The sequence below is a fragment of the Octopus bimaculoides genome, chromosome 25 (assembly GCF_001194135.2).
Source record: "Octopus bimaculoides isolate UCB-OBI-ISO-001 chromosome 25, ASM119413v2, whole genome shotgun sequence".
NCBI lineage: Eukaryota > Metazoa > Mollusca > Cephalopoda > Octopoda > Octopodidae > Octopus > Octopus bimaculoides.
This window is the reverse complement of record NC_069005.1, coordinates 30,052,808-30,063,894: the sequence shown is the minus strand read 5'-3', so window position 1 is coordinate 30,063,894 and position 11,087 is coordinate 30,052,808. Positions and strand designations below refer to the sequence as shown.

The 11,087-nt window shown below is 38.1% G+C and overlaps 1 protein-coding gene across 2 annotated transcripts in view; it reads right to left on the bottom strand.

Moving 5' to 3' along the window:
- LOC106880788 (syntaxin) overlaps nt 1–11,087 on the bottom strand; it is a 213,815-nt gene that overhangs the window by 40,826 nt on the left and 161,902 nt on the right. For both annotated transcript variants that reach the window (XM_052976683.1, XM_052976684.1), the window contains exon 6: nt 4,488–4,596. In XM_052976683.1, the coding sequence (XP_052832643.1) occupies nt 4,488–4,596 (109 nt within the window). The remainder of the gene's footprint in view (nt 1–4,487; nt 4,597–11,087) is intronic.

Here is an 11,087-nt window from a genome sequence, read left to right as displayed (position 1 = left end):
GTGTGTATATATATATATATATATATATATATATATATATATATATATATATACACACACTTAACTTTTCATTTACTTATAAAGTTACATAAGTAACACCAAGAATTCCATGTAATGTTACACGCACACACACACACACATACACACACACATATGTAGGTGAGGAAACATTGGCAGCGTAGTGGGGGGTTATGAAATTGAGGGAATGAAATAACAAGGGGGGATTGGGGAAGGTCTGTTAGTAAAAAGGATTTATGGGGGAAGAAGTAAATAAAACAAATCCTGGATTAAAATCAAAAAAAATCTTGTAGAGTGTATTGCATGTATCAAAACGTATGTGGGTATGTGACATACACATATATACATACATACACACACACTGTGCAAAACTAGAAATTTACTCAATACATCCTTGTATTAGAAATGTGAAGAATTATATATGACAGTTAACCCTGACCATCTCTCCTACCCATACCTCTCACCTGGCCAATTCCCCCCCCTCATTCATCTTTCTCTTTCAACTGAGATGTCCTTGTTTTCCAAGTTACTTGGTGAACCTACTGATACTGGTGCCACATAGAAAGCACCCATGCTGGTGCACCATGTAAAAAGCAGCTATCCATCCTCATCATCCTCATCATTATTTAGTGTTCCATTTTCTATGCTGACATGGATTGGATGGTTTGACAGCATCCTATGAGCTGCAAAGCTGTGTCAAACTCAAATATCAGATTTAGCCCGATTTCTGTCACTGCAGGCCTTTCTTAATGCCAACTACTTTACAGAGTGTACTGGGTGCCTTTTGTCATGCCATAGGCATTAGTGGGGTCACCAAATTTTTTGCAAGATGAGAAAACAACCCCCACCCCTAATATAATAACACAAAAAAAAACCCCTCAATTTTTGGCAGGATTTTATTTTCATCTAAAATAAAAACCCTCTAAAAATAAAAAAAAACAACTCACAAACAACAACAATATCCCTGTAGGAGAATAGGGGTTAACTGTTCTCATCATCTGAATCTACTGAGGGTACAGTTGTTGAGCAGATACAGTCGGCCAAGGGGTTGACTGCCAGAAACTGTGACCAGATGTCTAAACCTGTTTATTTAACACATGACAAAACTATCAGACGCTACACATTTCTAACATAAGGTCATATTGAGCGCCTTCCTGTCTTTCCACTACAAAAAACAAAAAAAACTTTTCTCTCATACACACACGTATAAATACCCACAAATATATTTAAATTAAACTGAAAAATTAATATAATCTCAAATTAAAATAAAAAACAATTAAAAATAAAACAAAGAAAAAAGAAGGGAGACATACCTCTTTGTTGATACAACTTACACCTTATGTACATACATATATGCATATATATATTTATATTTATATATATATATATGCATACATATACATACATATATATATAGTTGAAAACAAGTATTTTTATATGCATAGAATAACAATGTATATTGCTTGAATAAAGAAGCCAATACAAAAGTGTAGTCTAATATTGATGATAAAATCTATTGACAGCAACTTGGAAGCTGGGTCTACGGCAAACCCTAACTATTCATTCTATGTTGTAGAGGGGAGAAACTGAATTCAAATGAGAGGGCAATTTCAGATGGAAGTTTGTGCATCTGTGTAGAGAGAGGGAATTAGGAAAAAAGGGTTAATGATTAAGATGAGATAGGTGGAGGTTTAGGGCAGCTGAAGTGTGCAATAAGTTAACAGGTAGGGGTTTGTAGAGTATTAAGTGGACAGGGTTTTGCAATGAATGCACCATGCTTTATCTCAGAAGAGGAAATCATTGCACCCTTCAGACACACCCCAAATGCTTTAACCAACTCTCCGAATATCTCCATCTTAGCATTAACTTCATCCATAAACCTCTTCTACTTTACACTCACTTCTATCCCAAATAAAAAACTGACAAATTGTCCGTCGTTATCAATATCACTTTTCTGGATACTAAACCTATGGCACTGCCATCTCCCATTTGAATAGATTTCTCTCCCCACCCTGCCCCCTTCAACTCTCCTTTCTACTATTCTAAACTTCGAAGTTGCTGTCAATAACATAAACACAAATGAAAAAAACTATCTATCTAAATGAACAATATATATATATATATATATATATATATATATATGTGCAAAATGAAGTTTATCAGTCCAACAAACAACAACAATAATAATAGTAATAAAATAATACTACTACTAATAATAATAATGATAACAACGATAGTAATAATGATAATAATAGTAACAACAACAATTACAACAAAATAGGCATTCAAATTAAAGACTCTTTTTTTTCTCCATGTGAAGTCAGTGAAAAGAAAAAAAGTGGTAAAAAAAAAAAAAAGAGAAAAAGAAGATTAACATCAAGAATAAGGAAGTAAATGGAAGTGGCTCTGATATAGAGGGAGGATGGACAGATGGACGGGGTCTGGACACTGGTGACCGCTACAAACAGAATCGTAAGAAACTGTGAGAAGGTATTTGTGTGTGCCTGTACAGATGCTTGTGTGTGTGTGTTTGTGTGCTGCATGCACACACACACACACACACACACAGATATGCTGAAGGAAAATAGAAATAAGGTGATGATGATGATGATGATGATGATGATGATGATGATGATGAAATGCAGCAATTGATAAAATGCATGAGTGTATGTGTGTGTATGTGTGAACATGCATGTTTAAACAGTCACATATATAACAGAAGAGTGATATAGGAGATTCACAGCTAAAATATGTGTGCATATATGTATGTTTGGCTGTGCAAGTGTGTATGTGTATGCATATATATATATATATACAGACACACAGAGCTTTGCATACATAGATACACGTATTTTCGTGTGCATGTGTATAAATATGTGTGTGTGTGTACGTTAATATAAAAACATATAAATAGGTATATTGTCAAGTTATGTTTCGTGAGAAGAGAAAAAGTGAAAGGAAAAAAAAAAGAGAAAAAGAAATGGTGTCAGAAAAAAGAAACACAAACACACACACACACAAATACATATGTACGAGTATATGTACTTAAAAAGACGTACTTGTGTGTGTGATTCATTAAGTACAGAGAATGAAATGAATCAGGCTTGGTTGCAGGGAGAAAAGGTTTACAATCTAAGGGAGATAACTCTAATTTGCATTTCAGAACTCCGTGTGGAGCAAGTCTTAATTCCTTGTTGAGTCCCAGATCAGCACTAATAGACCAGGCTTGTATCTAAAAGACTCACAAATCGTGGCCATCCCATCTTTTGTGTTTATGTTCAGGAATTACACTACCAAATAAGACAGTAGAGGGTTGGATGATCGGACGGTGATTTTTGGGTGAATTGGCTGGTATGTATGGTTTTTTTCTTTGACTTGAGAGAGTTCAAGCCAGTTGTTAACAAAGCGACAATACATTTTGAGTTATGAGAGTTCCTGGTGTCTGTAAATATGTGGTTGAGTTGGTGTGTTGGTTGAGCTGTTGCTGCATACACCCAAGTGTGTGCATCTATTCACATAAGAATCTCAGATGGAGAACTTTTGGAATGAATGAATGAATGAATGAATGAATGAATGGGTGTATGTGTGAATGATGTTTGCCTCATCTTGTCAGACGACAGCCATCTCACATCCAGCCTCATTGTTCTCATTTACTCTCATCCTTCCTTGCATGTGTACAGATACGGCTTTTCAGGCCCACCGTGCACCCAACACCATAAGACTTTATAAAATGCAAAACAAACCAGGACATGAAACGACTAGTGAGACATCTGTATCATCACCATCGTCGTTTAGCGTCTGCTTTCCATGCTGGCATGGGTTGGACGGTTTGACTGGAACTGGTAAGTTGGGGAGCTGCACCAAGTTTCAGTCTGATCTGGCATGGTTTCTATAAGATATTTAATCATCCATCCTTCTCCAGCTTCTATCAAAGTCCCCATTTCTTGGTCCCTTATTATAACGAAAGGTTTCGTTTTAGTTTATTTTATTCCCCCATTACTTCAGATATATGTGGGCGCCCCTCCTAACAAAGACAGAACAAAGGTCCTGAATCTTTTCAGTACTCTGTACTTAATTATTATCGGGCATATCATACATGGCATGTGTTATACCAGCAAGTATACACAAGTACACATACATACACCTGCACACACACACACACACGCTTATATTTAAGCATCATACACACACACACACACACACAATCATTTAATGTCCATTTTTCACGCTGGCATGGGTTGGACACCCACACCAACACACACACATATATATACATACACACAGACACAGAGTCATATGCACACCATATCAAACAGACACACATACGTATCCACACACGCTTAGACGTCCATCCAGAGAAAGTAGTCTACAGCTAGGTGACGTGAAGAAAGGAAGAAAGAAAGGAAAAAGTGAATTAAAAGTGAAGAGAAAAGAGAAGAAGGTGAAATCCAAATCTATTGTAGCCTTACTTATCTCCATTTGCCTCTTTATGCGTGCTTTACACCGGTCCCTGTAGTCTATCTGTGTTGTGTTGTAATCATTCATGACTTCAACAAATTTACGTGATATTGTAGAATACTGGTGACAAGACGGACGGACGGACGGTTGGGGAGAGCAGGAAGACCCAGCGACAGAGCAAGACAGAAGGACAGATAGATAGATAGATAAGAGAGAGAGAGAGAGAGAGTGATAGACAGAGAAAGAGAGAGACATACACACACACACAGACGAGTACACGCACACGGTATTGATATCGGTGCGAGTGAGTGTGTGTGAGTGAGTGGATGTTCACGTGTGTATGTGTGTGTGCATGAGAGAGAGAGAGAGAGAGAGAGAGAGAGAAAGAGAGTGAGAGAGAGGGAGGGGAAGAGAAAAGAGAAGAGAAAAAAAAAAAGAGAGAATTAGTTTCAAGATGGTCAAGGGGAGAAAACAATGTAAATTAAAGAAAAAAAAACATTGGAAATCCATCATTAACATCATCATCATCATCATCATCGATAATCATTGTTGTTGTTGTTATTGTTATTGTTGTTGTTTGCATCAGCGTTACAGTTGCCATCATTGTTGTTGTGGCAGGTGACAAACTGTGGTGGTGGTCATCTGTTGTGCTTGTTGTTGTCTTTCTGCCGCTGAAACAAAGGAAGATTAAAGAAACCGCCACAGGGATGCATGATGTGTGGTTGACGAACAGGGTGGATGGGCAAGGATGGAAGAGGAAAGGGAAAAGAAAAAGAATGAAAGATGTGGTGGTGGTGGTGGTGGTATATATAGGTGTTTAACCCCCAAGCTTAGCCCTTATCCACTTGGCCTATGAAACGAGGTGTTCCCAATAGTGACCCCTTCACCCTTGGTTTGGACATAGCATAGAGTGTCATACAATAGTGATACGGATGCTTTTTGTAGCCGGTGGAGCAACCATTTAGAGCAGTGGTGCTTAACCATTTTTTTCATCTATGGACCCCTTTGATCCCTTTTACATATTGGTCCCCCCCCCCCCACTAGCCATTTGATGTTTAAAAACTAGTTTTACAGAAACTCATTTCAAAATTCCTATTTCATTTTCCATCAGTTCATTTGCGTGGGTTTGCAGTGTCCAGAAATATACAGAACTACATTGAATGAATCAACCCCAGTATTTATTCTATCAGTTTTCTATTGCTGAACCACTAGGTTACAGGGAGCATAAACAGGCCAACAGCAATTGTCAAATGATAGTGGTGGGCAAACACACACACACACACACACATTATGGACTCTTCTCAGTTTCCATCAACCAAAGGCTTTGGTTAACCCAGGGCTATAGCAGAAGACACTTGCTGAGTGAATTTGAACTTAGAACATAACAGCAGATGAAATGCTGCTAAGCATTTCGCCTGGCGTGCTAACAATTCTGCCAGCTCACAGCATTAACAGTAAACCTAATAATCAAGACACTCCACCCTTGAACACTCCACCTTTTATGAAGACAGTAAATTTGGGATAACATTATGCTAAGTGTCCAGCCCTTTTTAAAGGTCTTACTTAAGCCTTTTGCAGAGGCCATTGTCCTCGACTTCTCAACCCTAGGGTCCAAATCCTTGTTGGTTTTGACTTTGTCATCAAAGGGTTCTGTAATTTTGCTTTTTCTTTATCTAGATAAGGGTGTCAGTCCTTTGCAAATCCATTATTTATGTCTGGTAAGGGGTGGTCCATATTAGTCCGGCCTTTGTTTTCTGACAGGGCTAACATAAGAGGCCTTATGGCACTCCACTGGCATTGCTCTCAGGGTTATTGAGGCATGTAAGTCACCACACTGCAACAAGGACTGGACCCTGTCCTGGTTTTATTGAGATGGCCAGGTGAGATTTCAGCAGGATTTAACTCGAGTGTTTTGTGGAGACAGTTTGTTCTTTATTGTGAAGTGATGGGAGGGAGAAAGTATGAGTGGAGGTAGGCAGAGAATATGAGTGGAGGTAGACAGAGAAGGAGTGGAGGTAGGCAGAAAGTATGAGTGGAGGTAGAGAGTTTGACTAGAGGTAGACAGAGAGAATGAGTGGAGGCAGACAGAGTATGATTGGGGATAGACAAAGAAGGATGAGTGGAGGTAGGCAGAAAGTATGAGTGGAGGTAGAGAGTTTAAGTAAAGGTAGACAGAGAGAATGAGTGGAGGTAGGCAAAGTATAGGAGTGGAGGTAGGCAGAGAGTATGAGTGGTGGTAGAGAGTATGAGATGAGGTAGACAGAGAGAATGAGTGGAGGTAGGCAGAGAATATAAATGGAGGTAGGTAAAGTATGAGTGGAAGTAGGCAGAGTATGAGTGGGAATAGACAGAGAGTATGAGTGGAGGTAGACAGTGAGTATGAGTGGAGGCGGAAGATGAAGAAGCAAATGAAGAAAGGATGATGAGAAAGAAGGACAAAAAAGATAGGAGGGAGAGAAAAGAGAGGATGCTGAAGAGGAATTCTATCTCCTCATCTAAATTGGTGCAAAGAAAATCATCATCAGTAACATTATCAATATGTTGTATTAACAATCACAACAACAACAACAACAACAGTAGTAGTAGTAGTAACAGTAGAACTGAAATAGAAACAGAAACGATTAATGTTATTATTATTATTATTATTATTATTATTATTAATATACAGTCGTTGTTGTTGATGTGGTTATGAAGGGTGTGTGGAGTGGCAAAATATACTAATTTCACTGATTCCTTCACTGTGTGTGTGTGTGTGTGTGTGTGTGTGTGTGTGTGCATGCGCACATACATGTGTGTGTGTGAGAGAGAGAGAGAAGAGTAGAAGAGTGTACAATGAAGGATAGAGAAAGCAGAGAGCGAGAGGGAGAGAGAGAGAGAGAGAGGGCAACGAGAGATAGTGTGGCAAAAAGAGAGGGGCTAAGAGAGGGAGAGGGAAAAAGGAAAAGAGGGGCAAGAGAGAGAATGAGAGAGACAGAGAGAGAGAGAGCGCGTGGGTGGAAGCAAGAAGATGGAGATGTTTTCCTTTACATATCTTATATATGTCTTAGTGTGTTGTCACTCAACATCTGCAATCAAAGTCATCAGACCAGATTATTAATTATCTCCACCTTCGCTAAGGCAGAGGTATTGTTTTCAGTCGAGTTTGTTTGTTTGTCTGTGGACAAGATGTCTCAAGAACCGCTGGATGGATTCAGATGAAACTTTCAGGCTTGTTTGGCCCTGTGACCGGCACAAACTGATTAGATTTTGGGATCGATCCAGTACCGGACAAGGATCCTGGATTATTGCATTATCTACTTTAAGACAGTTAAGTGTGATGATAAAGTCATTAGGTAGAAGAATGTGGATATTAGCTTCATTTCATTTATACTACGCTGTGAAGTGGCAGTTGATAAGAAGGGAATCCAGAAGTAAAAAAAAAAAAAAATGCCAGGAACTCAAAACTTAAAGGGACGTAACTGAATACCACAAGGAATTTTGTGGGAACACTACCGGTTACTGCCAATACACCTTTCTATAACAACATAGCAATAATAATAATAATAATAATAATATGGCCAAAACATCAAAGTAAAGGTAGAGAGAGAGGGAACTATAAGAGAAATACAGATAATTAGTAATTAAATGGCAGGGGGAGTTGTATTATCGTTAAGACAATAACAAAAAACAGGAATAATAGTTTTTAAAAAAATTAAGAAAACAACATTACTTCTTCATGTATGTTTTTGTGTCTATTTAACTTATTTATGTATCCTTTATTTATTTATTTATTCATTTATTTATTTATTTATTCTGTTCAATGAAAGTAGGTGGACAAACTTAGAATGGTTGGTTGGTGTGGAATGAGTGGGTTGAGGTTAAAACTAAAGAGAGAAAAAGGACTTTTTCGATGTTAATGAAGATCATTTCAGCAATAGGGACCTTGGTTCAGGAGTCCCAGATTTAATGAAGATTATCAGATTGTTGAGGGCCTCAGTGTAATTACACTGCAGTGTGTCCTGGGTATGACTTTGAACTGCATCCAGTTGAGGGGGCCCTCATTTGGTAATTCTGGGATTTTAAGGATCGTGGAACCACCTCTTGATCACAAATATTCCCAGGTCTACTCTTACCTGGAGCAGTAGCACCTGTCAGGGCTCCAGCTATGAGTTAATTAGCAAACTAGGGCCTGCCTACCTATGTATATGAATACTTGATCTGGTGGACTCTGTGGAAGAAACTTTTGTGGTTCAATGGAGAGGAAAGCGGCTGCAACCATGCATCATAGAGTGCAGAGAGCAAGATGTGTCAAGTAAGACATCTTGTCCGTCCACTGCATCTGTCTCCATCTCCTGTCATCTTGACCTGGTCTTGCCACTGGACTGAAAATGGTGACAGACGACAACAACAGCCGCCGCCGCCGCCGTCACCATGATCATGCGTCCGTTTTCCATGTTGGCTTGGGTTGGATGGTTTGACAGGGGCTGGCTAGGCACAACACTGCCCCAGTCTTCACTGTCTGTTTTGGCAGGGTTTTTACAGCCAGATGCCCTTCCTAACAACATTGACCTTACAGAGTGAACTGAGTGTTGTTTACATAGCCAAAAAACCCACCTTAAATACACAAGAATGCATTTGGATAATGCAGGGCTAGAGGAGAAAGTGGACGGGATGTTCAGGGGTGGGATGCCTCAAATGACAGGTATGCTCAGTTAAGGTTAATCCTGATGCTGAAAGACAACAACAAACCACATTCCACACAACCAACCAACTTAATATGACAAAGAACTGTTTTAATTATTACTTCAAAATGTATATATATGGATATATGTATATATATATATATATATATATACATATACATATATATATACATATATATATGGATATGTATGTATGTATGTATGTATGTATATATATATATATATATATATATATATATATATATATATATATATATATATATATATATATATATACATACACGCACACACATACATATATATATATAACAACAACAGTGAAGACATAATGATGTTTTAGGAACCAGCATTTTGTTCAAACACAATTTATTCAAATTATATATGTGTGTACATACATACATGCATACACATACACACACGGTATTTACTCAACTGCAATGCAATTTCAAACATCATGGAACTCACACTTCTGATAAAAAACAAAAAAAAAATCAATAATATATTTTATTTTATTCTTTTTTCCTTTTTCATTTTCTATTGACACTTCAGTATAATGTCAGCCAGCACTTTTGAGTCCTGATGTCTTGGATTAAATTTCTTGCATTATATATGAATAAATATACTGTGTGTGTGAGAGTGTGTGTATGTGAGTCAGTGTGTGTACAGACACACAGACACACTAATTTATTTACACATATACAAGTATAATGGAAATATGCATAAACATAAAAGGAGAACATAAAACATGGTGTTTCTGATTCTATGTTGATAACTAGAGAGATTTGCCGAATGATTGATTGGCATTCCGTCTGTTATGACAACGAGGGCCTCCAGTTGATCCGCCTGACAGAACAGCCTGCTTGTGAAATTAACATGCAAGTGGCTGAGCACTCCACAGACACGTGTACCCTTAATGTACTTCTCAGAAGAGGTTCAGCATGATGCAGAAATGTGACAAGGGTGGCCCCTTTGAATTACAGGCACAACTTGTTTTTGCCAGCTGAGTGGACTGGAGCACCGTGAGAGAAAGAAACTTGCTCAAGGACCCAATGTGTCACCAGGAATCAAGCTTGCTGCCTTACACCCATGAGCTGAATACCCTATCCACTTAGCTACGGGCCTTAACCAAATAAGATTACATTGGAAGAAACAAATGGATGTGTAATTAATAGTCCAAATAGACACCTGCTGGATGTGGATGTGTGTGTGTGTGTGTGTGTGTGTGTGTGTGTGTGTACAGTAGTAAAAAAGGCAGTGTATTCCACAGTGAAATCCTGAGAATATTTCATGGATGTGTACCCTTTAATTAATCTTTCAGGTAGAATCAATATGACAGGGCTAGCCCACTGAATAACATACACAGCCTCCCTTGGTTCATAGTTAAAGTGGTCGAGTATTCCACAGACATGTGTATTCTTAGCATAATCCTGAGACATTTTCACACACGCACACACACATTTACTCTTAATGCAACTGTGAGGCAGAATCAGTATGGCATTATGCATGACAAGGCTTTCCCCCCATTAAATTACTGGTACAGTCCATTTGGTGAGATCCTGCATGATTTTGTATACCAAATTTCTCTCACAAAACTAATGCTGAGCCAAAGCTTTGGCAGAAGATGCTGACCAAAGGTACTGTGCAGTGGGACTGAACTCAGGACCACATAATAGTGATCTTCCAAACTATACAATCATAACAACATCCGTGGCCAATTGCCTTCTCTTTTCTTTTCCCTAGTTTTTTCTTACTCTTGCACTTATATATATGCATATTTTCATTTTTATGTATACACATACATACATATACAAATACATACATTTTAAATATATACACACATAAATATACATTTTATATACATATTATATATAAACACACACATACACACACACACATACAAACATACATTACACAAACACACACACACAA